The 27,461-nt window shown below is 50.1% G+C and overlaps 2 protein-coding genes and 1 long non-coding RNA gene across 3 annotated transcripts in view; all 3 read left to right on the top strand.

The window, feature by feature from the left end:
* The window catches only part of ZNF618 (zinc finger protein 618), a 46,852-nt gene extending 31,049 nt beyond the window's left edge, over nt 1-15,803 (top strand). Inside the window, exons 12-17 of the mRNA XM_034436321.3 lie at nt 1,862-2,056; nt 4,689-4,772; nt 7,300-7,344; nt 7,547-7,624; nt 9,425-9,526; nt 10,361-15,803. Coding sequence (XP_034292212.2) covers nt 1,862-2,056; nt 4,689-4,772; nt 7,300-7,344; nt 7,547-7,624; nt 9,425-9,526; nt 10,361-11,874 — 2,018 coding nt within the window. The 3' untranslated portion in view covers nt 11,875-15,803. The remainder of the gene's footprint in view (nt 1-1,861; nt 2,057-4,688; nt 4,773-7,299; nt 7,345-7,546; nt 7,625-9,424; nt 9,527-10,360) is intronic.
* Nucleotides 15,804-15,997: 194 nt separating this feature from the next.
* On the top strand, nt 15,998-21,138 carry ALAD (aminolevulinate dehydratase). Its single transcript, XM_034436336.3, has 11 exons — nt 15,998-16,536; nt 16,717-16,767; nt 17,740-17,836; nt 17,933-18,068; nt 18,244-18,327; nt 18,547-18,635; nt 18,874-18,929; nt 19,080-19,167; nt 20,235-20,321; nt 20,414-20,543; nt 20,857-21,138. Exons 1-11 carry the CDS (start codon nt 16,424-16,426, stop codon nt 20,922-20,924), a joined length of 999 nt encoding a protein of 332 aa, XP_034292227.2. The 5' UTR covers nt 15,998-16,423; the 3' UTR covers nt 20,925-21,138.
* Nucleotides 21,139-21,365: 227 nt separating this feature from the next.
* LOC148111831 (uncharacterized) lies at nt 21,366-25,288 on the top strand. Its single transcript, XR_015730132.1, has 3 exons — nt 21,366-22,140; nt 22,227-22,971; nt 25,138-25,288. It is a non-coding gene; the product is annotated as an uncharacterized LOC148111831 (long non-coding RNA).
* Nucleotides 25,289-27,461: the final 2,173 nt, after the last annotated feature.

Consider the following 27,461-nt stretch of genomic DNA (forward strand, 5'->3'; position numbering starts at 1 on the left):
GGTGCGTCTTATATGCCGAAAAATATGGTAAATATAATAAATAAATAGTCATTTGTCTTGATTGACGCTGAGTTTATTGTGCCAATAAGTTACTCATCCCAAGCCCTTGGGAGTGGAATTTTGGAGGTCGACCACCTCCTGGCCTGGAGGTCTTCATTAGCTCTTGTGTGGCCAATGGCCGTTGACAGACCTGTTGAATTAGGCCTGTCCTTCCTCTTGACCTGCATCCTCTATCAGGCTCTCTGGGTTACCCTAATTGTTTGAGCAGAGGGAGAATAGCTTTGTGCTCTGTTCTCTGTGTAAGGTTTTTTTTCTTCAACAGCCCCCCCTCCATTAGGTCCCCTTACCACAAAGTATAGTCCAGGTGTTGTCAGTGGTGCTTTAGGATTGTAGCAAGTGTCATCCCCTTCCCCGAAATTCCCCTAATAGTTGCAATGTCAGATTGGTGCAAAGCCTTTGCTGGAGCCCTGTTGTTCAGCAGGAAGGGATGTGAGAGGCAGCAGTGACCGGGCTGGCCACCCACCTCACTCACACTGCTCTTCCGCCTGGCAAAGACATTCTAGGCAGTGTGCCAGAAAGTTTGGGGGGGGGCAGTATTGTTGCATTTGTTTACAAACAATCTCAAGGGGAATTTGTATTTGTCTTTTATCTATGGTTTCTTTGGAGGGGGGTGGGAATCATGATGCAATGGGTAAGGGTCTGATTACAATCCAGATCACATTACAGAGTGGTTGTTTTGTGGGGAAAATTGGGTGAGATAGTACTGTTGATGAAGCCTTAAGATGCTGGCATAAATGTAAGATATAAATAACTGAATAGAATACTAAATAATGTTTTGAAGTATAGAATGTTACACATTTTATTTTTTTATTTTCATCATATGTGCGTGCTTTGATTGGAACAATAAAAGACAGAATAATGAAATGAAAATGTCCCTGTGCGATTGTCTTCCATGTTAACTCTTAATTAGATGTAGCAGTAAATGGAGACTTATTCTGTAAATTCCTAAATTATACACCCAGATATTTAACTTTCAGACAAACAGAATTAAAAATTTGGTTCAGAGAAACTGTAGGGAGGGAGGGAAGGAAGGAAGGAAGGAAGGAAGGAAGGAAAGAAGGAAGGAAGGAACCCAGTTCACGTTTCTGATTGATGGGACCTCAAAGGAGGGAGTTGGCACATAAAATTGTTGTTTTCTAGATGGGGACAGAGAGAAGCCTGATTTTTTAGGATTTCTATTTGGCTAAAGAAATCTAATTCTTTGTGGTCAACTGTATATTGATGATGAATGTGCATAGATTTGAATAGGGTGGTTTTGGAGAAATTCTTACTGTGACTGTACATCGCAGCAAACCCATGTCTCAAGATAACGTTCTCTTTGTGAGAGAGGCCCTCTGGTGGGTGTCATGTCATGTCATGTACATTTTTACTAAAAGCGGTGCCTTTGGGCAGCTGTTTCAGTGTAGTAAGAAAATGTTTTATTTTTTTAGTTTACCAGTTCATTAACACTAAGGCTGGTATGGGAGGTTTTGAGCTTCTTGAAAAGCGGAAGGCGAGAGATGCCCCCCCCTCCCTAAAGGGCGCTTGTCCCCTTTGCCAGAAGGTCTTGTGGGGATCGGGCAGGGGTTGCTCAGATGACACTAAAGCTGACCGAAATTGGAGAAGCCAGAAATTCAAAGCCCTTGTGTCATGCTTGAGAATTTACAGTGGGGGTGGGGGGCTGCAGCGGGGCCCAGTGTCCTAAAGGCTTTGGGTAGGGGGAGCATGGACATCTTGTAGAGAGGGGGAAGCGCCCTGGCAGAGGCAGGTTCTGGGCACTGACTTCTCTATCCCAGCACTAGTTCTGAGTGTTCATATCCAGAGTACTCTCGATCTCCACTCTTCGTGGCTGTGAAGACCCAGGCGAGCCAATCGGGCAAAAAAACGCCGACGGCGCCCATAATCCGGTGCTCCACCCTCCTCCACCGCACTCCCTCCGGTATCCCACCGGCGGCATCCCCGTCACAGACGTTCCGCGCTCCAAATTCTGGATCCCCAGGAAGCAAGGCCACCACAGGTACAGATCGTGCTTTCTACCATCCCAATTGATTAACCCCCCCCCCAACTGCCTGTGCACCCCCAGGCCCCAAAGGGGATGGCACCGGTGGTTCCCGGGGACGTGTGACCCTTTGCGTGGGGACCAGAGCCCCTGAGAAGCCCCCAAGGGTCCCGTGAGTCCACAGAGAGCCTTGCCGAAAACATCTTTTAGGAATACGGGCAAAGGATGGAGGAGCAGACTGAAGAAAAAGTGTCCTTAAATTGAGTGAAGGTGGATCATTGAAGTTATTTTGATATCAACTAAGAAAAATATTTTCATTGGAAAAAAGGAACAGAATACTATTGGATTTCCTTTTAGTTTAGTGTTTCGTACTTTTTAAAAATAGAAACAGCCTAAGGATTTGCTAAATCTTGAATGCCATTTTATGATGTTCAACTGGAGGCATTTATTGTGGATTATGGAATTTTTTTATATGTATATAATTTTTTTACTGCCCTTTAGTATTATTTTAAAAACCTTTTTGACCCTCCTTGTCCCACCGACATCTTCCCCACAGACCAGTCCAAAATTGGTGGCATTAAGATGCATGAGTGGAATGGTAGACGAAGGAAGAGAGGTCGGGCTTGGTGAGGATGACTTGCTCTCTCCTCTCCTCTCTGGATGTAAAAGAGTGGGGCCCCTTGCGACTTGGGTTGAGGGCTGGCCAGGAAAGGCCTTTTCCCTTGTTTAAGTTGCTCCTTCAGTGATTGGGCCGGGAGGAGCAGGCAGGCTTTGGGGGTCCCCATTGGCAGCAGAGCAGAGCAAGACAGAGGGAGTCCTTGTGGTACGTGGAGAGGTCCCTGTGCCTGTGATTCAAAGCCTCTTCTCTTGCCTGGTAAGCGATTGAGACGGGTGAGAGCTGAGATGGAACGGATGTCAGCATTTCTGCCAGATCCAGGGACAGTTTGGGGTCTGGACTCTTCCCATACTTGCTGCTGCCGGCTGTTTCAAAGGCTCCTGCACTGGGCTGATCGGCTGAATCATGGCGGGCCTCTCAGCTGGCTGACCAGGTGTTTTCTGGAAGCCCCTGCCCTTCTGCAGGAATTGGGGTTGCTTCCGAGGGAGAAGGCCCTGGAAAAACCTAGGGAAGGAGCAGGCTTGTGGGGAGGATTTTGGCCACATTTCCCTGGGAACGAGAGATAAGAGGGCAACATTGGTGGCGGTGGAAATCGTACAGTGGAGGGGGTGATGAGTACACTAAGTATACCAAAGAAGCCCCAAATATCTCCAAGCACCTGATGTCTTAAATGTGAAGGAACTTTCCTGACTGGAGCAATAAAGAGAGAGTTACCTGCCACACCTTGTGACTGTAGCCTTCAGATGCCAAAAGCTGAGCCTTGGAGTGAGCCAGTATGTAATCATGCACCGCACAACATTGTGTATCATTGGGATGTAAGTGAGAGGCCTGTCTCCCTTGTCCCTGCGGACTCACATCTGTGCCAGGGAAGACTGGGGTGAGTGTTGCCTTGGCAAGTGGTTGTGAGAAGACACTTGGAGGCTCCTGCTTTGTCCTGTAGGGCACTGGCTTTTAAGAACACTCAGCTCTGTGGCAATTCCCTTCGCTTGCTAGATTTCATAATTACCTTAAAAGAAAATAGTTTCTTTCTTTCTATCTATCATAGAGCCATCACTGATTTGGTCCTTTGAACAAATGACTTTAAAACCCTGCGAGACGCTTTGCTCTCAGTACAGCCCCTCCCCATCTGTGGCAAGTCACTATGCGAGGAAGACTCTTGTGTGATGCTGTCACAGCAATACGTGGGGTGTTTGTGGAGAGGCAGGTGATTTGGGTTGGTTGAGACACTCAAATTATTTAAACTACCAGTATTTCTTTTTGTCTCGCTGAGTGAACCAAATATCTTCAGAAATGTGTACTTTGGGGGTGGGTGAAGGGGGACATAGATTTTGCCTGCTTTTGTGCCTAGACATGATTATGAATTGCATCAAACTGTGGTCCATTGTTTCTTCCTTAGGATTGAGAGAATCTTTAAACACATGTTTATTTTTTATTATACTTTTAATCCTCTCAATAATGAGAATCACCTGGATTTATGGCAAACTGAACAAATCGAGAGACATTACAAAAACAGAGCATAAGGTTGATTTGTGACGATGTCCAGGCGGATGGGAGGGTCTCACCAGAGCCAGCAGGGCTGCACTGCTCAGGCTGTGCATTTCCACACAGCACAATTGCACAAGCGGTCCAGGGTTGCTTGTGTGGGCTGTGCCGCTTGTGAAGGTAAAACAAGGTTAGGGTAATGATGGCTGCCATGTTGAACAGAGAATGGAAAAAAATGTAATTTTTAATCTGTTACTGTTTCATTTTCAGCAAAATTGCACAAATTGCACATTGTAAAATGATAGGCCTCTGCCGTTTGCCCCTGAAGTTGGTTCAGGCTACCCAAGCGGGCTTCTCCGGCTGGTTCTCGTGTTTGGCATCAGGTCTTTAGCAGAATCTTCAGCTGCTTCAAGCCTGGTGAAGACTCTGTTCCCATTTCCTGGGCTATTTAAGCAGCCCGAGAGAGAACCTTCTCTGCTTCTCCTGCTGACGGGCCTGCTTGGGATCAACACTCACCAGCCCCTTTCTGTCTTTCCTTATTCTCCCACCCAGCAGAAAGTGCTTTCAGTCGAAGAGTGGAAAGCAAACTGCAAAACAACTTTGAAGAAACTAACAGCAGCTCCCAGAACTCCAGTGGTGAGTACTTGCCCTTCCCTGGACACCATTGTGCAATGTTGCAAATGTCCCTTTCCCCCACAGGATGAGCAAAGAGCAAAAACCTGGGTCTGGACTTAAAGGTGGCCCAGGGCAACAGGGGAGCAAAGAGGGACATGCCTGGTTCCTTGGTGTTTCTTTCAGCCACCCATGTCAGTCGGTGTCTGGGACTTTCTTTCTTGATCTGGCCAACTGCCAGCTCTGTGAATTTATTAAAGTTGGATGCTGCCGTCTCTCAATGACTCTGAGCAGCTCACTGTAATCAAGGAGATTCCAATAAAATCAAGACAAAATAAAAAAAATAAAGATAAAAGACAGCAAACTAGATGATGTGTGGGGTCTTAAGATTACCTTTGGTGAAAGCCTGGTTGAAGAGGCAGATCTTCAGAGCTCTTCTAAAAAAGAGCAGAGGGGGGGTAGGGTTTGTCATCCAGAGTTTGGGGAGAATCTCATTGCAGGGGGGCCATGCATAGGAAAAAGCGCAGTGGAAGGCTGTGTGTCTGTTGCAGGCAACAGAGGGGTCCCGTCCCCCCTTCGTGAGTCCGTCTCAGGTTGGAACGCTTTTGCTGGCTGAATCAGACTGTAATAACTCTCTGGCTATTCTGTCAAAAACATGATAATTGCAAAGAGAAAAGTTTCTTTAGAAACAGAAGCGTCTCCAGCCTCAACTTTCTTGGCAGAATCGGGATGCACTTGTGCATCTATCATGGCAGGAATCACAGGAAAGACTGGACTGTCCAGGGGTGAAGCCCCACCTGCATTTTGATTCCATTTCTGTCATCCTGGGAATCACCTGCACTGAAACCTCTACTCAATGGACGGTTAATGGCGGAAACAGCGGCTATGAAGCATCTGTGTGTGTAAGGGGGGGGGGGAGAAAATATTTTAAATTGATTTATTAATTAAACGCTGCAACCCTAGATTTAAATTCCCTGGGAAATTAAAAACCATCCTTTTATATGGCTGTCTTTTTTGAGTTTCGAAGTGATTTCTGCAAAAGCAGCTATAATGTGAGCTAGAGGTGAAATACATTAAATGAACCTTTTTTTTTTTGTTGTTAAATCTACACAAATGTGATTGTGCACATTACACATGCCTGAGCAACATCTGCATTTTTTCTCTTGGTGCTCTACATTTGGATCATCTTTTTTTTTTTTATTCAAGCAATCATAAAGTAGGTGAGCAGTGACTCATGACCTGCAAAAGTGCAGATGGAGATGAGGAAGACTTTAAAGGATGGTTTCTCTGCCTGGTGTGGGTATTGTGCCCCCCCCAAAAGGATGCATCCCTGTTTATAACATACGGGGAAGAAGGAAGAGATGGCAGCCAGAAGCTCCTTTGTCCCAGAGGGGGAGATTGTAGGGAAATGAAGAACAGGGAAAATACACCATGATTGTTGTGACTCCCCTGGAATGCTCCGAAGTTTTTGTCTTTGGTGGAAGCCCTGCCCAATTCCACGTGGGCGCTCCACACCGTTCCTCGGTTTCTTTTCATCACCACCAGAGCTTCTCATTCCGTTCATTGCTTTTTGGCTTTCAAAACTTCCGGCAGCATAGTGCTAAGTTTCCGCCTCTTTGTGGCTGGTACATTTGCTTCAAGGGCACAGAGTCGGCACCCCCATTCCCCGCTGTGAACCAGGGAGGCCTGATTACATTGGGATCCTTGATGCCATTGGTGTCTTAATGGGAGGAAGCTTTCGGTGCAGCAACTTCCATTACTAAATTGGCTCCGGAGACTTAAGTGTCCTCTTTGCATCTCATCTATGGAGGGTCAGGAAAGAGCAGCTGCAACAGATGAGACTGAGATGGGTGCACGCTGCTTTTCTAGCGGTCGCCTGCGATACATGCAGAGGGCCTTTGTTGCTAACAAAGGACAAATTGACCCTTGCAGAATGACATGGGGGACAGGAAGGTGACATCCAGACACTCCTTTCTGAAACGCAGATTCAAATGGGGACGCCATGAAACTTGATATACGCTATCCCTCTACTCTGTTCCGTTTTGAAGTCCTCTGCATTAGGAGAAGCCTCTTCAAATGCAGAATAGTCTCTTGGCTTGGCTACAGGAGATCTTCGGCCATGGGGGAGGCGTCTCAGCAGCTTTGTTGCCCTCCACAGTAGTAATGCCCATAGCATTAAGCAGAAGACAGTTGATGGCAGCTTGCATGACATGGTAAGGAGTCTGTGTTTCTTCACAGTGAATGTGTGACACAGTTGTGCAATTTGCTGGCCCAAGAGGTGTGGCCTTTGGCCCTAAGGTGACCCAGTCGGGGCCTTTTGTACATATCTGTCAAAGATTCTTGGCAGAGTTATTTGAAAAAAGCTGCTCAGAGTCATCTGAAGCATGAGATATTGACAAATTTGATAAATAGATAAAATGAAACCAGTCACTTCCTAATGTTTACAGTTCTTGGTGGTTTGGGGGCCTTATTGCTCTTAGGTCTCCAGCGTAGTGCTTGCATTCCTCATGGGGGGGTCTCTTCAATGTCTGCATCTCTTTCTTTTTTGCAGAAACCGCCAGTCCTCTGGTTTCTAATCCTTTACCGCTTTTGCAAAGTAAGTGCGAGGGACGGCCGTGTCCAGCGGTGTGCGTGCACCCGGCTCTTCTTAAATCGCCCCTTCCCCACCCAGTACAGATCTTTAATTAGTAATATTTCTGGTTTTGATTTGCACTTCTGTCATCCTGAATTTGGCCGGCTGCTGTTCAGTTCACCAGAGCCAAGTCCACTAATGCGCTTTCTTGGTCTCCCTCTTTTAGAGCCATACACCTGTGGGGCCTGTGGCATCCAGTTCCAGTTCTACAACAATCTCCTTGAGCACATGCAGTCTCACGCAGGTGAGTCTCTTGGTTGCTCCAAACGTCTCTAGCGCCCAGGTCCGCAGGAAATCTGCAGTTTGGTGGAATGGTCTGTGCCAATGTTGGTCTTTCTCTCTCTTCTCTGAAAAAGTGTGTTTCCTCTTTCTATAACCAAGGACAACATATCCAAGCAGTAATCCCCTCATCCAGGAGTGTGAATTTTGCCAACAGGCATGGATGGACATTTGATAAAAGAGATGATCCTGACTGTTTTTGGAAATGTGCAAGCAATACAGGTGGTTGGTGGGAGGGAAGTTTGGGACTGAATGGTTACTAACTGGCTTCTGGGTGCGCTTCAAGGTGTTGGTTACCACCTTTAAAGCGCTCCATGGCTTAGGGCCTGGGTACTTACGGGACCGCCTTCTGCCACCGATAGCCTCTCACCAGTCAGTACGCTCTCACAGAGAGGGACTCGTCAGGGTGCCGTCGGCCAGACAATGTCGGCTGGCGACCCCCAGGGGAAGGACCTTCTCTGTGGCAGCACCTGCCCTCTGGAACGACCTGCCCCCGGAGATACGTAGGATACCAGATCTCCGTGCTTTTCGATGTGCCCTTAAAACTTTTTTATTTCATCAAGCTGGGCTGGCGTAATCCCCCCTTAGATATTTTTAGATATTTTTAACTGTAAATTGATTTTAGTTGGGGTGTTTTAAATTTATTGGGCCAATTTGTTTAATTCTTTTAAAAATTTTAAATTTTTTATGTGATGTTTTTATTTTTGGCTGTTCACCACCCTGAGTCCAGCAGGAGAAGGGCGGTATAAAAATTTAAATAATAAATAAATAAATAAATAAATAAATAAATAAATAAATAAATAAATAAATAAATAAACAAACAAACAAACAAACAAACAAACAAACAAACAAACAAACAAACAAATAAATAAATAAATAAATGGCAGAGAAGCTCCTATTGGGAAAAGTGCCACATCAAAGACAGGGCAAACCTCAAAAATGTCAGGATGTCATTAGCAGCATATTGGAATGTGGGGTGGGGATTGAAACTTGCAGTTGCCCCATGGCACACTTTTCCCCCTTTGACTTCAAGCAAGTATAGGAAAGTATGAATTTAGATATTGCTATGAACCAAAAGATCATGATGGGGAACAAGGATGAGCAAACCGGGGGTGGGGGGGGAGGGGAGGGCGGACTTTAGCAAGGCTACTTCCAAAGCAAGCAAATTTGGGTCATCAAGATAAGCTTCTGTGCTCTGTTCCTGTGTGGCACTAAAGTAAAACTAAAACCTGCATGTGATTGTGGAGGGTGCGGTGTCAGGATTGTAGTCTCTCCCTTCAATGCATCTGCATCTCCATCTCTCAGGATTATTGTGTGATTTTCACCAGCATGACACTATGTGGTTCAAGTGCAGTTTAGCGTGCGTTACCACTATGGAAAACTCACATTTGAAGGAAAGGCAGCAAAAATGATAAGCCTGTCCATACTGGGATACGTGGCACATGGTGGTGCCAAGAGCCACTTTTCCTCCCTGGAGCCCCACCCTGCACCTCCCCCTCTGCAAGGGAGTAATGGGCAAATCTGCTTCTGCATGGCCATAGCTGCCCTCTGCCAAGGCATCGGAAGGGCCTGTGGTCAAAGGCAGCTTCCAGCCTTGCATTGTGGAAGCTGCCCAGGGAAGCAGAGGGCATTGGCTGCTGCTGAGTTTCGTGACTCAGGGAGGTGTTTGCAGTTGTGTGACTTGTGAAGCCTGCGTTGAATGGCTGCTCCCTAAGGCAGAATTAGTGCAGTCACTTCCTGTCCTCTCTGCCTCTTTGCCCTTCAGCTGACAATGAAAACAACATTGCCTCAAACCAGCCCAGGTCACCTCCAGCTGTGGTGGAAGAGAAGTGGAAGCCGCAGCCACAGAGGAACAACTCCAACAACAGTATGTGACCTATGGGAGAACCAGTCGGGGAGGGGGAGGAGGAGGAGGAGGAAATGGGCCAGCTGGTTTCTGTGGTGCCCTCCCTCCCTCCCGAGTAGCATCATGCTGCACCCCAAGGAATCTTGATTCTCTTGGATGGGTCTCTTCTTGGCCTCCAAGACAAAGCTCCTTGCGTCCCTTCTTCTCCATGTAGGCCAACTGGGGCTACAGCATGCAGGCACCCAATTTCTCTCTGAAAGTCTAAAGGGAGCACAAGACCCCCCTCTTTATGCAAATGATTTCCTCCTGTGCAGCCGAGGCGTTTTGGTCTCACATTGTAAAGCTCAGAGGTTTACAATGTGAGACCAAAAGGCCTCGGCTGCTGCCAGGACTGAGAAGAGTTTTATTTCTAGTCATTCCCCCCTTTGCCCAGGTTGGCCAGTTGGTGCCCTTGTGGGTGGATATTGTTTCCTAGCGTCTTGCGACCGGAGTGAGTGTGTAATAATGACACAGTCTGGGAAGCATCTTAATGTTCTAGAAGAAGGAAGAAGGCCGTAAAATTTAAAAATCAGGACTGCGGTATTTGCTCTTCCTTGCCTGATAAAAAATCCAAATCAAGGCAGAATACTTTTAGTAGGCATGGGGGTTTATTGGAAAAACAACTACATCCTCTCCCATGGAATATTTCCTTTTTTCATGCCAGAGGCAAGGGAGGAATCTTTGCTACATTAGTCACAAGTGCATGTCACTGCTTTTTTTTTTTAATCTTAGCTTTTCTTAGCTAATAACTGTTACTGATTTGCAATCTTCAAACCTCGTTGCCCATTGCAAACCTTTCGTCTTCCTTGTCTGCAGCATCAGCTGGCAGCTCCCTCCTGAACAGCCCCATCCCGGAGAAGGAGCGGCAGAACATAGCAGAGCGGCTGCTGAGGGTGATGTGCGCTGATCTGGGGACGCTGAGTGTGGTGAGCGGCAAAGAATTTGTTAAACTGGCGCAAAGTCTTGTTGACAACGGTGCTCGCTATGGCGCCTTCTCCGTTACGGAGATCCTTGGCAACTTCAACACGCTAGCCCTCAAGCACTTGCCCCGGATGTACAACCAGGTGAAAGTGAAGGTCACCTGCGCTCTTGGCAGCAATGCCTGCTTGGGCATTGGCGTCACCTGTCACTCGCAGAGCATTGGCCCCGATTCCTGCTACATTCTGACGGCATACCAGGCGGAAGGCAGCTGCATCAAGAGTTACGTCCTTGGGATCAAAGGGGTGGACATTCGTGATAATGGGGATTTGGTCCACCACTGGGTGCAAAACGTGCTTTCCGAGTTCGTTATGTCTGAGATCCGGACCGTGTACGTCACAGACTGCAAGGTGAACTCCTCTGCGTTTTCCAAGGCGGGCATGTGTTTGCGTTGTTCTGCGTGTGCCTTGACCTCCGTAGTGCAGAGCGTGCTTAACAAGCGCACCCTCCAAGCACGCAACATGCACGAGGTCATTGAGCTGCTGAATGTCTGTGAGGACCTGGCGGGCTCTGCAGGGATCTCCAAGGAGACCTTTGGCTCCCTGGAGGAGACCTCCCCTCCCCCCTGCTGGAACTCCATCACGGACTCTCTGCTGCTTGTCCACGAACGCTATGAGCAGATCTGCGAGTTTTATAGCCGGGCCAAGAAGCTAAACCTTATCCAGAACCTCAACAAGCACCTGCTGAGCAACCTAGCGGCCATCCTGGCTCCGGTGAAACAAGCCGTCATTGAACTGAGCAACGAGAGCCGGCCAACGTTGCAGCTGGTGCTGCCTACCTACGTGAAACTGGAGAAACTCTTCACCTCAAAGGCCAACGACGCGGGCATTGTCAGCAAGTTGTGCCACCTTTTCCTGGAAGCCCTGAAGGAGAACTTTAAGGTGCACTCGGCTCACAAGGTGGCCATGATTCTAGACCCTCAGCAGAAACTGCGCCCAGTCCCCCCTTATCAGCACGAAGAGATCATTGGCAAGGTGTGTGAGCTGATCCACGAGGTGAAGGAATCTTGGGCCGAGGAGCCCGATTTCGAGCCCGCCTCCAAAAAATCTCGGACCTCGAGTGAGAGTTCTCCGACTCGGGAGGAAGACCGGTCGGGCAAAAGCGAGGTCTATGATTACTTGCAAGAGCCCCTTTTTCAGGCGGCCCCTGACCTCTTCCAGTACTGGTCCTGCGTGACGCAGAAGCATACCAAGCTGGCCAGACTGGCCTTCTGGCTCCTGGCAGTGCCCGCTGTGGGGGCCAGAAGCAACTGCGTCAACATGTGCGAACAAGCCCTCCTGATTAAGAGGCGGAGACTGCTGAGCCCTGAGGATATGAACAAGCTCATGTTCTTGAAGTCCAACATGCTTTAAAACGAGGGGGGGGTGCCCTTCCAGAACACGTCCCCGCCACACGCAAACACTGTTCCAAATCCAGAATCCACTGTGGACCTCATTCGGAACACCCTGGGAAATAAAAAGTGCTTTTGATATACATATTGATACCTCTATATTAATATGTATATAAAAAGCTCAATGGAAAGGAATGCGGGTGAGAAGAACACATATGCTAGAAACACACTCCTTCCTTTAGATTTCTGTGTGAACTTGATAAAACCTCATGTTTTGAAGAGGGCAGGCCAGTTAGTCTGGGGTCTTTAGGCAGCTGAGTTTCTAAATTAACTTGAATGGTTGTTTCATTATTACTCTTTTCAGAAATAACACCCCCCACCCCCCAACAGCCAACCTTCTGTTTTCCTTCCCCTCTTTGGAGCCCTGATGCCAGGGACAGCCAGCCTTGTTGATCTCTGCCAGTTTTTGGGCCCACTGGATGGCTCCTCCTATGAGCCGGTGTCCCCTCAGGGGTACTCAAGGTTTCCTCTTGGCAACATAAAACATGACCTGTTTGCAGGCAGCTGTCCTTCAGAAACAGGAATGGAGACTTGAAGAATTAAAAAGAAAAAATTCCAGGAGAAAAAAGATACCTGACTTCGATACCAGTGACTTGACTACTCTTAAGGAAAAAAAAAAGAGGGTGGTGGTGGTGGTGATTAAAACCTGAAAGAATATTTTGCAGAAAAGAATGTTCAATCCTGCTGTTAAAGTCCCCACTAGCCACTCTGCCTAAACTGGGTGGCATTTAGGTTTCTGTCCGTTGGCTTGGGAAGAGGTGCAGGGAGGCTTTTTGTGTCCCCTCAAAATGCTGGCCATAAAGCATCAGTAGGAAGCTCTTCCCTGCCAGGCGGCCTGCTCCACACCTGTCCATCTCCCAGCCTTCAGAGACATTTTGCTATGTAAGAACTTCTTTTGATACTCTTGCCCAGTTCCCACGTTCAGAGCAATAGTTGACTTGAGGCAGTTGTCCTTTGAGCATCGCATTTCTGGCTTCACTCCTGGCGAGGAGGCGGAAGGTAAGAGCACAGCCGAGGTGCTGCGGTTCTGCCTGGGCTGCTGGCACACCTCTTCTGGGGCCTGGTGGTTTCTCTTGGGTTGCACCTGGTGGTGGCGGTGGTGGTGTTTTGGTTAGGCAGACCCAAACTGCAGCATCATCTTCTTCTTCTTCTTCACTTCTCCTCCTCCTCCTCCTCCTCTTCTTCCTCTTCGCTTTCGTCTCCTCCTCCTCCTCCTCCTAAGTATTGTTGGCAAGAGGAACGGAAGGGATTACCCAGTTTTGCCTGCTGCCCGTGGAGGTGCTCCTCATCCTGCCAGCAGCAGAAGGGATGATGCTCCTTGTGGGGTGGGGCACACTCCGCCTGGCCCTCAGTTGAGCCATCCCGGTATGGCTTAGGAGAGACCCGTCCCATTTCTCTTCCCTTTCATGCCGGCTGCCAGCCAGACAACTGTTGGAGACCCCTGAAAGGGGCTTAGACTGTGACCCTGCCTGTACTCCAGCCCTGCTGCCCACTGGAGTGGATCTCCCCCCCTCCATTAGAGCCCAGGGTGATCCACTGCTGCATTTGCTGCTCCCCCTTCAACACTGAGGGGAGGGGGATGGTGTGGGTCATTTCCCTCTGAAGGTAGTTTGGGGGCTGCCCCATTCCATGTTGCACATCTAAGCTTTAAAGTCTGCATCGGCCAGGCAGCGTCTCCACCAGGAGGTCACTGTGATCTTTGGTGAGATTTAGATTATTGTAACTCTCGTCTAACTAAGCTGTGTTGGTCACGCAGATACCTGGACGGGGTTTTTGAATACCTTTCTCCTGCTGGTCTCTTCTTCATGTTCCTTCTCTTCCTCCCCTGGACACTGGGGTTCTTGTGAGCATAGGTTAACTCTTCGAATGCTATGAAATTTAAACAGAAATTTAATCTCCAAGAACAATTGTTCACTCTTTTAAATCTGCCTTAGGTGTTCTCATAGATCTGGTTATTACAAATTTTCATAAGAAATGCACGCCTAGCACAATAAATACGAAGACGAGGAATTCCATTCTGAATTTTGGAATTATTTTAAAATCCCTCAATTCTGACATTGTTTTTAATTTTTTTTAAAAAAACCACACGGCAGGAGAATGAAATGCATGGCAATTGCTCACAGGCATCACTGTGTTTGGGGGTGGACAGGCATGGCCTCCTCCGTCATGAATGCGGTGGGAGAGAAGAGAACGGGAGCAGGGAGCAAGTCAGATGTACAAGAAAGCCCCTAAGTGGAACTCTCAAGCTAATGACGTTTTTGTGCTAGAACAGCAATGGTGGGGATGCGACAACTTCACAAGCAACAGGAATGTCAGGGTAGGAGAATATCCAGACAAATCTTGTGCATATTGAGGAAGAAGGTGGGACAAAGCCAGAAGCTGGGGCAATGGTGTGGGAAACTCTTAAGGTTGTCGACAAATTAGCTCCGCTGTTGCCTTTGCGAAGCTGGTTTGGGAGTGGGGGTGGGGAGTTGTTTCCGTTCCATTGCCAGCTTCTCTGACTGGTGAGGAAACCGGGGGCCCACCTCCTAAGGGGTGGCCCCACTTTCAGCAGTCACGGTTGCAGGGCTTGGTTGGGGTCCGAAGCGGAGGAACTGAATGCCCAGAGAAGTGGCTTCAGAAGGCCCCTTGCGCTCCATCTGCAGGCCCGCTCGCAGCCACCGAAGCGGGCACTCTATAGGGCTGGCTGGCCACATCTAGGTCTCTCCTGCTGTGGCTTAGGCTCCTGTGCACCACACATGGCTGTGCACCACACACGGCTGCCTCAACAGTGCCCTGAACAGCCAGCGGAGGGTATCCATCTCTGCTTCTCAAAATAGGTGAGTCCGTGTCACCGTGAAGGATTTGGGAGAGGTGGCAGGCGATCCCTGAGAAGCCATGTTCTCATTTTTCTTGCCCTCAGGCAGACAATTTCCAGGGTGATGAGTTTTTTAAAGTACACACATTTTCTAAGGCGGAAAATGATCGCTCCTAAGAGAACGATCAAGGAGCTGAAGAGCAATCGCCCACTCTAGGGCTGAAGCTGCTGGGAGAGGGGAGAACCTCAGTGGGACCATAGGGTAGGAGGGTGGAGAACTTCCTTGGGTTCTGGAAAAGGCTTGAAGCAGTTCTTGTGGGCACGGGTTCAAAGGATTAGTGGAGGCCTCCTGACCAATCAGCAGATGGGTCCAATGCCAGCTTGGATAAATGACCTCTCTCCACATTTTCTACCTCTTTGGTGTTTCTTGAGAGCTTCCTCTGTCTGCCAACTACCAACTGCTGTCACAAGGAGGGGGTTTGGTCTTTGGCCACTTGGATAGTCAACCCATGGTTGATCAATTTCATGGTGTAGAGGTTAAAACTGCGGCGAATGTCAGCAGGAGCCAAAGCCAGCAGTAGTCGGGCTGCCTGTCGGACCCCTTCCCGCTCGTGAATTGGGATGGTGGTGCGGAAAGGCCCGGCGAAGCCTGGCATGGGGGAAAAGCAAGCGTGTTGCCCCTGTCTCGGGTAGCTTGGTGTTCCTGGCAATACGAGATGCTTCCGAGACTGCATCTTGCTACCTTGGAGAGTTGCATAAATCTAAATGTCATCTTAAAGAAGAGAGAACAGAAAAAAATTAAAAAAGTATATACAAAAAATATTTTTAGGCCAGAGTTTTCTACAGGTATTAATGAATATTTTTCTTAATCCTCATAAGTTTTACTGTGTTTAATATTTCTTAATACCGGTAGCATTAATTTATACTTTTGTAGCAACACACTATTTTTATAAAACGCCACCACTTGGCTTGTCTTCGTGAGGGGAGGGGGGGATTGTGTGAGGGCAATGTGCTGACCCATGTACTGTATTTAAAAAGAGACAAGTTATCTACTGTCACGCTTGCTGTGTGTTAATAAACAAAAAGGAAACTTGTGCGGTGTTGCATCTTCTGTAACGTTGTGACAAAGGCAGGCCAGAGATGTGCGGGGAGTGGGGGGGGGGGCACCCGGTAGAGCCCTGAGGACAGACCGGGGGGTAAAGTGCTCCTGGCCTGCGCCGTTTGTGGACGAGGCTGCGTGATTGGCTGTGTCCAAACGCCGTTCGGTAGCGGAGCCTCGACGCCCGAAGTGGCGTTTACAAACCCTGACAAAAGCGGAGCCCGTGCTTTAGGGCCACGCAAGGGCGTCTTTAGGGCCTAAAAGTTGGAGGAAAAGTGCCACAGTGATTGTAACCGCCGGGTGCGCTGCGGGAGCCTTGGGCCGCGGAGGTAGCGACCGAGGCGCATCTTGGCCGGTTTAGCTCGAGGGGCGGGGAGGCTGCGCGATCGGAGCGCCTGGAGCCGGGCGGCCGAAGGGGAGGGAGGGAGCGAGCGCGGGCGGGCTTGGGAAAGCGCCGCTGGGTCTTTAAGCGGGGCGGGCCCTCGGCGAGGAGGAGGAGGAGGAGGAGGAAGCCGCCGCTCCACCCGCCAAGGGCAGCCTCGGGGCGGGTCCGGCGTCCAGCGACCGCCAAAGGCTGGCACTCGGGAAGCTGTGCCAGCCCCGGTCAGCCGCGCGATGCAGCCTCCGCCGCCCCTGCACAGCGGGTACTTCCACCCGGTGCTTCGCTCGTGGCAGGCGACGGCCGCCGCCCTCACCGCCCGGCATCTCGTCTACCCGATCTTCGTCTCGTAAGTGCCTCGGTGGCTCCGGCCGGGTCGGGGGGGGACGCCCTCAGCCTTCCCGTGGCGGCCCCGAGATCCGTCTCGTTCCCTTAGAAGCGACTCCTTCGTGGGCCCCGCGGCGAGGCTGCCTGGAAGCGGGCGCGGCGCCTTCCCCCTCACGGTGCCTCCCTCACTTGACCCTTCCAGGGACAGCCCGGATGCCGTGGAGCAGATCGCCAGCCTGCCCGGCCAAGCTCGGTAAGTCGGCCTCGCGCTTCCAGCAGAGCCAGCCGAGGGGCGGAAGGCCGGAGCTCCAGAGCCGGCCCTTGCTTGCTCTTGAAGAGGCTCCCCTGGTGGGTATCGGCGCGCCCTGCCTGCCGAGCCCTTCCTCCCAGGCTCCCTGGCGGGAGCGCCCCCTTCTGCGGCCTGCGAGGTCTTCAGCTGAAGTGAGTGTAGGGGGAGAGGGTCCTGGGGGAGGGAGGAGAGGAGGGGAGTGGAGGGGGGCTACTTCCTTTATCTCCTCCTTTGAGTTTTCCTCCCTCAGAATCGCCTCTTAAAGCTGCTTGTTTGGGTGGGGGGAGAAGAAAAAACATCATATTTTAAAGTCACTCTAGGCTGGTAGGTGTGCCCCCTTTGCCTGGTCCTGTGGGTGAGCTGGGAGATACAAGCTGGGCTTTCCCCTGAGAAAAACTTCCAATCGGCTGCCCGCTGGAGATAACAGCGTGTGGAAACCCCAGCCCAGCCCTTGGGGAGATGGCAGGGTGTACCCGTTACTCCCTCAGCCTGCTTGTGCAAGAAACACGTGCGTGCATGTAAGTCGTCCACTTTGTCTCTTGCCACACACATTGCTGCTTTGAACCCCATTGTTACTGGAGATTAAGGCTGAGGTCATGCTGCACCCATGTGAAAAACCAAATTTCACCTTTAATTTCGATCTCTAGGTTCGATCTCTAGGGAGCCAGAGTGGGATGGATCACATTCTATATAGCTCTATAGATAGTGATATCGATTTTTTTTAATTTGGGGAGACTCTATGCGGAGAGCTGGAATTGGGCGGCCGAGCCTGCAGTGCCCCCCCTCCCCCCGCCAGATCTTCATGGGCACCATCATGTTCTACATGATCTCTGGGTTCAAACCTCTCGGCTTGACCCACTTGGCTGTTTGGGGTCTGCCTCCCATTCTGTGAGTCGCCCTGCTGAGCTGACAAGTGACTCCTTCCCCCCTCCCCAGGCACGGGGTCAACAAGCTGGAGGAGCTGCTGGGTCCCCTGGTGGCTGATGGGCTGACGTGCGTGCTGATCTTTGGCGTCCCAAGCCGGGCCATGAAGGTGCACTTCTGAGCTGCGCTTGAGCCACGGCTCCTGGGCAGAGGGCCTTGCTTCTAGATGGGTAGGTGGGCAGTTGCCTCTCCCTCTGCTCCGCAGGATGAGCGCGGCTCTGCAGCCGATGCCAAAGACACCCCTGTCATCCAGGCCATACAGACGATCCGCTCTTTGTTCCCTGAGCTGCTGGTTGCGTGTGATGTCTGCTTGTGCCCTTATACTTCACATGGGCACTGCGGTGAGTGCTGCTGGGCTTGGAAAGGACTAGAAGCTTGATATTCAGATGCCAAAATGGCTTAACATTTACAGCCGTAGGCAATAAGCCCCTGTGTCACCTTCTCCCTTTTGATGTGGGGCCAATGGCGCAGAGTGCCTGGGAAAGCAGGGAGAGTAGCGCTTTCCTTGCCTTGCAGGTCTCCTTCGGCAGGACGGCACCCTTCAGAATGAGGCCAGCTGCCGGAGACTTGCTGAGGTGGCCCTGGCCTACGCCAAGGCAGGTAAGGCGCTTACTATGTGGGTTGCAGTGCACTTCTGGGGCAGCTGCTGGGAGTAGGCAGAACCGCACAGGTGGCTCCTTAGCTGAGGTGGGGCTGGACCTCCACCAACAGTCAGGCCCCTGCCCCGGGACACCCTTAGCCTTGCTTCTCCCTTGAGGAACCCCGGTCAGGGAAGCTGCCACCATTGCCAGTTCCACATCTCCTGTTACCTTTCCTCAGGTTGCCACATTGTGGCCCCCTCGGATATGATGGACGGGCGCATCCATGCAATCAAGGAAGCCTTGGTTGCCAATGACCTGGGCAATAAGGTGGGTGTGAGGGACTAGTAGGCTCCAAAGAGATGTGGCCAGGAGCTTCTTTCATAGGTTGCTGAAACAGGTGAATTCAGTCCCGAGGCCAGGTGCAGGGCTGCTTTCAGAGGCTCCCAGAGTCCAGCTTTCCAGGTTCTGAACAGCTCAGTGGGGGAAGGGGCTGAAGGGCTCGGGGGGGAGGTGCTCAGGGTCTGGGGAGACGGGGTGCATGACTGCCACGCTGTCGTCCCTGCAGGTTTCAGTCTTGAGCTACAGTGCCAAATTTGCTTCCTGCTTCTATGGCCCTTTCAGGTGAGGGTTGCTGGGGCTGTTTTTGGTCAGGGAGAAGGATCCCCATGACCGAAGGCGCAGGCAGCCAAGCAGCCGTCAGAGAACTTGATGGGGCCCCTTTGGTGTCTGGGGAGCGAAAGGAGGTCATTCGGTTTCTTCTGGTTTGCGTAGAGACGCGGCCTTATCCAAGCCCGCCTTTGGGGACCGGCGGTGTTACCAGCTTCCTCCAGGATCTCGAGGATTGGCTCTGCGGGCAGTGGTGAGTGGCCTTGGGAGATAACCAGCTGGGTTTGTGGAGCAATGGGCCCTGAGGGCACTATTGGATGTTTACCAAGGGCATTCCCCTTTCGGGACATACTTAGCAGTGGGGTGGAGGAGGAGGGCTATGTATTTTGAAGGCCTGGGAAGTTGTGCGAAAAAAGGCAGAAGCGCCCAGAGGAATTACTGCTGGAGCCGGCCCAACTTGGACTGCCTTCTTGCTACCCCTCGGTCTGCTGGCTGTGCCAAGGGCAGCGATGCCCTCCAGCCTCTCAGCCAGATCTTCTCAGCTTTAGCCTGGCCGCTTCAGGGAGGAAGGAGAACATTTGTTTTCTAACACGTTCTCTGCTCTGGAGTGGTTTTATGCTACTGCTTTTAGTTTAACGGCCCCTGTAAATTGTAATTTTCAAACCATTTGTAATTTATCTCTGACATGCCCTATTTTGAGAAGGCAAAAGTAAGAGTCCAGGGGGAGAAGGAATCTGCGGCCAAATGCCTGTTGTGGCACAGTTGGCGGTTGTCTTTCCCTAGCCCATTCTCGTGGACTCCCTGGCCCAGAAAGGGGGAGGGAGGCTGGCCGGTTGACCCCATTGGTGAGCTTCCACGGGAGCCTTAGTCAGGGCAGACTGTTTTCCGCAAGGGATCAGGTGACTTCTCTGATCTGTGTGCAGACGAGAGAAGTCAGCACATCAGGTGATTCGTCTTTTGCCCTATCTGAGAAAGTGCTTTCAAGGGCCGCTGGGCTTTTGCTGTTGGGGAGCAGACAACACCCACCACCACTACAGACAAGGGAATGTGTATTGCTGTGTGTTGCCTAGAGGAGAGGAGAGGGCAGAAAAGGCAAGGCTTGGCACCTGCAGGCTTTAGCCCAGAAAACAAGCTCTGCGTGTGTATTTGAGTGTGCGTGCACATATGCTCCGGCAGAGCCAGTTCGGCCGTTCCACCTGACCACTTGGCTGCCCATTGAGCGAAGCGTCGGGTTCAGCTCCTGCCTGTCTCGTGAAGTGACTCTGATACACTTCCCCCCCACCATGACTCCCTCTGCTGTATTCCCCTCCCCCCCACCAGGACCGGGATGTGCAGGAGGGGGCAGACATGCTGATGGTAAAGCCTGGGATGCCCTACCTTGACCTCGTGCGGGAAGTGAAGGACAAAGTAAGCCCCTCCCCCCACCCCGAGAGCGGGCAGCAGTGGGGGGTGCCTGGCCCCCGTCCCCCTGCTGAGAAATATGGTGTGTATTTCCCCAGCATCCCAGCCACCCCCTGGCCGTCTACCATGTCTCGGGAGAATTTGCCATGCTGTGGCATGGGGCGCAGGCCGGGGCCTTTGACCTGAAGGCGGCAGTGATGGAGGCCATGGCCGGGTTCAGGCGAGCAGGTAAGCGAGGGAGGGAGGAAGGTTAGCCAGGGCTGCCAATGCTGCTCCTCTGCAAAGAGAAGCCCAAAGCCAACGACCAGCGTAAGGTGGGAGGGGAGAGAGGACACTGGAGGCCCAGTTGGATTCCTGGGAGAATAACACCAACAGGCCACCTTGGCTGTGGAGGATGGTCCTTCACTGTAGGAGCAAACGGGCTGGTTTCCCACTCAGGCTGAATTGGCTGCGAGCCAGCTTCTTTTGCAAAAAAAAAAAAAAAGGCTTTGAGCAACGGGCGTGTTTGTGCCGGTTCATTTTGGAAACGCTTCTCTTGCAGGAGCCGATGTCATCATCACCTACTACGTGCCTCAACTTCTGCGGTGGTTGAAAGAAGGGCAGGCGTGAAGGGGGTCCCTGGCCTGGCTGCCAGGAGGGAAACAGGAAACATGCTGGAAAGTACTGGGCGGCCGAAGGCGGGAAAGTTTTTTTTTTCTTTTACAGCTTTTGGAAGATCTTGCTTCAAACTTGGCGTTTTATAAAGTAAATCAATTCGGTTGCTCCAAGCAATGTTGTAACATGATTTCCAGTCCCCTACTGATACACTTTCTTTAAAAACAAACACGCCACAATGTTGTTATTTTTCCTCTTTGGATTTTGTTTGCCCTGGTTAGTAGCAAAATATCCAGAGACACGTATGGACTGAAAAGCAAAGTCCTCCCTTTGCCTGAGGGCTGCTCTGTATTCGCCATAACAAGGCCCATCCTCTACCAAAAGGAAGAAAAGAGGAAAGAATTTTTTCTAAAACACAAACAAACAAACAAACAAAAACTTCTAAGCTTTAAGCAGCTCGGTATCCTCTTTCAAGGGAATTTTTTCCTGGTATGCAGGTGTTTGGCATGTTGAAATTTACCTGCAGTTTCAATTTGAGGCTTTGGGTATGTCAGTTTGCCTTTCAGATTCACTTAAACAAAACCTTGTTAAGGAAACAATCTCATAATTCACTTCTATAACCGGACAGGAGTAGAGGAGGAGTTGCTCCACCCACAGGACCTAGAGAGGAAGAAAGGAGCTACTGCCCAATTCTGTCCTTGCCAACTTGGTTGACATTCAGGACGGTTCATTCAACTTGGCTTTGACAGACCATCAACGGAAGACTTTAGGAGCTTCCTAGACCACGTTAGACCCGCCATTCGGTTTTGGTTTAGGATGAGGCATACACCCAGCCATTGTGGCTGATTCAATAAACCATGAATTCCCACTTGGCTCCATGCGTGAACCCTGTCCCCCTTTCACGCAAGCGGCTGCTAGGCCGCCCTCCGAGTGGGGCGCCTCTTCCCTTCTTGCGTGTGCGCTGGAAGCCAGGTACCTTCCGCCTTCTGGGATGCAGACTTAATGCTCTGTGCCTTTCTGTCTCTTAGCAGGTGGGTTCTTTCGCTTCCCTTCCCTTTGCTCTGCTTTCTTCCAGCCATTTTTTGCTGCTTTCGTCTCCTGCCTTCTCTAAATCTACATGAAAGCTGGCGAGAAGTAAACCTAGTATTCACAGAGAGAAAAAAACCAATTATTATACGCATAGATATTCATCTGCTGCTGCTATAAATGGAGAAGTCAGTCTGTGGAGCCGGTATGAGAGGTTGGGGTTTGGGCTGTGTGGAAATGGGGGTGCTGTGTTGGAAGGATCTGAAGAGAGACGGGATCTGCTCTTTTCAGGGGAGAAAGAAGCGGTGGCCGCATCATACGTCCTCCTGTCGCCGATTCCCCATCCCCAGGTCCTGGTGAAAGGCTAAGCCCGTGGAAAGGTTGACTCTCAAGGGAAGGCAGTCCTTCAAGCGGAACTTCTGGTGCCGCCGTAGATTGCAGAGTGCAGCCTGATGCATGGAAACATACCAGCCACGCACAAAGGGCCCAGGGACGTGCGTGCGATCTTGTGAAAAAAGGTGGAAGAGGAAACCCAATCGGTTTTGTAGCCCTGGGCTGCTCCTGCTGAAGCCCTGCCTTCCCTTCAGTCTGCATCCGTTCGCCCAACCGGTTTGGCTGCCTATCGAATTCAGGAACGAAACTGATGAGATTAAGGGATCTGCGGGCTCAGATAGAGAAATGTTAAAGAAAGCGGCTGGATTTTGGCAATTGCTTTTAGGGGAAGAAACCGCAGTTTTAACAACTCTTAACCCAAAGTAAATTCAATTAAATGTATATCCCTGATCGTAAGAGGTTGCAGCATCAGCAGCCCAGGTTTCCTGTCTTTAGGTTGGGGTAACGGGCCTGCAAATGTAGCCAATACGGAATTGTAACTACAGCCAGATACAAAACTACTTTGGGGAACCGACGAGATTCCAACAGGCACACAACATTTCCACACGATTCCTGCCATCAGGACAAGAAACTTCCAACAGCCACAACGTAGCGGAAGAGCTTCATCGCTTTGGAGCATTCCAGAGCAGTTTGCCTATTCCAGGTGAGTTTACAGGCTTAATATACAGTTGCGATTCGGGAAGGAGCCCTCGATGTTCCTTTACACGCAATCTTTCTGTCCCAGCTCTTCTCCAAGCAACCCAACATGTTCTCCTTTGCTAGTGATATAGGAAGGGAGGCCCCCTTTTTTGGTAGGCAGTCTTATAGCGAGAGTCTGAGTTCTGCGGTCAAAGAAGGAACAGCAGCCACAAAAAGAAATAAACCCTTTTAGTGGGATTGTAAGGTGAGCCGAGGTGGCGCAGCGGTTAGAGTGCAGTACTGCAGCTACTTCAGCTGACTGCTAGTTCAGCCTATCAGCGGATCAAATCTCACCGGCTCAAGGTTGACTCAGCCTTCCATCCTTCCGAGGTGGGTAAAATGAGGACTCAGATTGTTGGAGGCAATATGCTATTTAGTCTACTGTCTTTGGTGTAAGCCGCCCAGATTCCTCGGAGAGCGGGCGGCATAGAAATGTGACTAATAAAATAAATAAATAAATGTCTTTTTATCGCTTCAAATGCAGCGGATTCAGCGCCACCGCAGATCCAGGAAGCCTTTTTTCCTAGCAGCCAGTGCAAAGGTTCCTCCACAGTTGCCTTCTGTGTCAGGAACACGCTATAAAAGTTAAGCAATCCCAGGAACGATTGCAATTCTTTTTTATTTTTGGGAGTATATAGTTTGCTCAACAGAAGTTGTGGGGGGAAAAGATAAAAACAATTTCAGGCACAATTACGTTTTATTATTTAGGAAAAAATAAAACAGGGAGGGCAACGTGCCGACAACGGCTCCTCCTCCGCTTTTGCCCAGGATCGTGGCAACCGAGAAACAAAGCTCCAAAGTGCAGAGCCACACCAAAAACCCCGCTATTCTATGCTCCTCTGAAAGGGACGAGCCGCTTCCCTTGGCCTTTTTCGCACGGCCGCCGGCTTCCTCTTCAGACCTCTCTGAAAGGGTTTCCTGGCATGACGGATTTCCTGTCCGTTCATCGCGACCTTCCCCCAGTGCCTTTGAAAAGGACTTTCCTGCCATGGCCGACATCCGGTCCATCTTTCTTAGTCATCCCTCCAACTTCCTCGTGCAGCAACCTTCTCGGCACGGCGGACTTCCTGTCCGGTCGCCAGCCACCAGCGGCATTAACAAATGACTTTTCCATCACGGGTGACTTCCTGTCCAACTTTCATAGTCATCCCCCTACTTCCTACTACCACGATAAAGTAATATCTCGATAGCTTCAACGCTATTGCTAAAGGACAGAAAACAGTGCCCTCCCGTGGTCCAAGCAGATATAGCAGCCACAATAAGAAATAAACTTTTAACTGCGTTTCAAGGTTATCCTCCTGCATCTTTATTATTAACGTCTGATTAATAGGGCGACAGGAAGCCACTTTGCTGCAAGAGAGGAAAAGAAATCCTGCTTCCAAACCCTTAAACAGAGTTGAGAAGACCTACGATGGCCTATTAATATTAATGTTTTTGTAATTATTTTATAATTTATAATTTAATAACTATTAAATAAAATAAATTTATTTATTTAATATTAAATTTTTAATATTAATATTTAATAAAAAGGTTTATTTCTTTTTGTGGCAGCAATACCTGCTTTGGCTATAGGACGGCAGAGTTTTCTGTCCCATAGCATTAACATTGAGGCCATCCTAGTTAAGGGACAGAAAACCGTGTGCCACCCGGTGGTGAAAGCAGGTATTGCAGCCACAAAAAGAAATAAACCTTTTAGATGGCATTTTAAGACTATTATTCTGTAACTATCGAAGCCTTTGAATTCGGTTGAAGGCTTTTGAAACATGATTCTTTCCTCTGTGCCTGTTCTGCAGCCCGAGGAATATAAAATTGTGCCATCCAGCGGTCCAAGTAGGAATAGCAGCCACAAAAGGCAATGCTGCCGAATTCTGTTGCCAGCGCTTCTCTAAGCGACCTTCCTAGTATAAGCCGACTCCTTTCTGCCCTTTGCCGGCGTCCCCTTCCAATTTCATTTCGCAGCAGCCTTCCCAGCACGGCCGAGTTTCCGTCCGTTCTCCGCGGCCATCCCCCCCAACTTCCTTGCGCAGCGACCTTCTCGGCACGGTGGGATTTTAATGGAATTTTGCATTAAATTTTGCATTAATTTTTTATTCTGCATTTTTATTATTAAACGTCTTATTAATATTAATAGGGCAACAGGAAGCCCAGGGGCTGCAACACAGAAATAGAAGAAGGAATCCTGCTTCAAAAGACTAATGGCCTACGATAGCTTCAATGCTATTGCTAAGGAACAGTGCCATCCTGTGGTCCAAGTAGGTATAGCAGCCGCAAAAAAAAAAAAACACTTTAGGGGCCTTTAAAAATTATTATCTGTATCTTTATTATTAAACGCCTTATTACGGCATTAATATTAAAAGAATACATCTCAACTCATAAGCGACAGAAAGAAAAAACCCTAACCAAATAGATCATACTAACAGACACACAATGCTATATACCATATAGCAATACTATATAGACCATGGTATCATGCTGCAGCGGTTGAGGGGATTAGGAATAGGGGGCACCGTTTTGCGGTGGTTCTCCTCCTTCCTCTCCGACCGCTCGCAGTTCGTGTTGGCAGGGGGACAGAGGTCGACCTCGAGGCGTCTCGCATGGGGAGTGCCGCAAGGGTCGGTCCTCTCGCCCCTCCTGTTCAACATTTATGTGAAGCCGCTGGGTGAGATCATCCGTGGTTTTGGGGTGAAGTGCCATCTGTACGCTGATGATACTCAGCTGTACATCTCCATCCCAGACCACCCCAACGATGCCCTTGATGTGATGTCTCGCTGCCTGGAGGCCGTGCGGGTCTGGATGGGGAGGAACAGGCTCAGACTCAACCCCTCCAAGACCGAGTGGCTGTGGCTTCCGGCACCCCGATATAGTCAGCAGGTGCCATCGCTGACTATTGGGGGTGAATCTTTGCCCCCCACGGAGAGGGCTCGCAATCTGGGTGTCCTCCTGGACGCGCGGCTGTCTTTAGAAGAGCATATGACGGCCGTGGCCAGGGGGTCCTTTTATCAGGTTCGCCTGATCCGCCAGTTGCAGCCCTTTCTGGATCGGGACGCCCTGCGCACGGTCACTCATGCCCTTGTTACTTCCCGGTTGGACTATTGTAATGCTCTCTACACGGGGCTCCCCTTGAAGAGCACTCGGAGGCTCCAACTGGTCCAGAATGCGGCCGCGCGGGTGGTTATGGGCGCAACCCGTTGTGCCCATGTGACACCCCTCCTGCGCGAGCTGCACTGGCTCCCAGTGGTCTTCCGGGTGCGATTCAAGGTGTTGGTCACCACCTTTAAAGCGCTCCATGGCATAGGACCCGGGTACCTCCGAGACCGTCTTCTGCCACCAATAGCCTCCCACCGACCAGTCCGTTCCCACAGAGAGGATCTCCTCAGGGTGCCATCAGCCAAGTTATGTCGGCTGGCGACGCCCAGGGGGAGGGCCTTCTCTGTGGGAGCCCCAGCCCTGTGGAACGAACTGCCCCCGGAAATTCGTAAGATCTCCGACCTCCGGGTGTTTCGCTGCGCATTGAAGACCCTGTTGTTCCGCCAGGCTGGACTATCAACACAATAGTTTTAAATTGGGGTATTAAAATTTATTGGGGTTTTAAATCTGAGCCACTTTATTTAATTATTTTAAATTTTATATTGTTGTTTTGTCTGTGTTTTTAAATAGGCTGTACACTGCCCTGAGTCCTTCGGGAGAAGGGCGGTATAGAAATAAAATTATTATTATTATTATTATTATTATTATTATTATTATTATTATTATTATTATTATTATTATTATTATTATTATATACATATATACGCATAACATAACATAACATTATGTTACGTTACAGCACGGAAACGGCATCGGTCGCCCTAGTAAATGATCTCTGGCGGGCCAGGGATGGGGGTTGTTCGTCCATCCTGGTCCTTCTTGACCTTTCAGCGGCTTTCGATAGCATTGACCACGGTATCCTGCTACAGCGACTCAGGGGGATAGGGTTAGGAGACACTGTTTTACAGCGGTTCTCCTCCTACCTCTCTGGTCGCTTGCAGGCTGTTTGGGCGGGGGGGCAGGGATCCTCCCAGAGGCCCCTCACTTGTGGGGCGCCTCAGGGATCGGTTCTCTCCCCTCTGCTCTTTAATATCTACATGAAACCGCTGGGTGAGATCATTCGTGGTTTTGGGGTGAGGTATCAATATGCTGACGATACCCAGCTTTACATCTCCACCCCCGAGCATCCTAGGGATGCCCTTTCCGTGACGTCCCACTGCCCAGAAGCGGTGCGGTTCGGATGGGGAGGAACAGACTCAGACTCAATCCATCCAAGACCGAGCGGCTGCGGATGCCGGCATCCCGGGATCTGGAGGTTCCATCTTTAATGATCGGGGGAGAGACCCTTACTCCCTCCAATAGGGTCCGCAACTTGGGGGTCCTCCTGGATTCTCAGCTGTCCTTGGATGATCCTCTGACGGCCGTAAC

This window comes from Pantherophis guttatus, chromosome 16 (assembly GCF_059756535.1).
Source record: "Pantherophis guttatus breed Tessera chromosome 16, ASM5975653v1, whole genome shotgun sequence".
Classification (NCBI taxonomy): Eukaryota; Metazoa; Chordata; class Lepidosauria; order Squamata; family Colubridae; genus Pantherophis; species Pantherophis guttatus.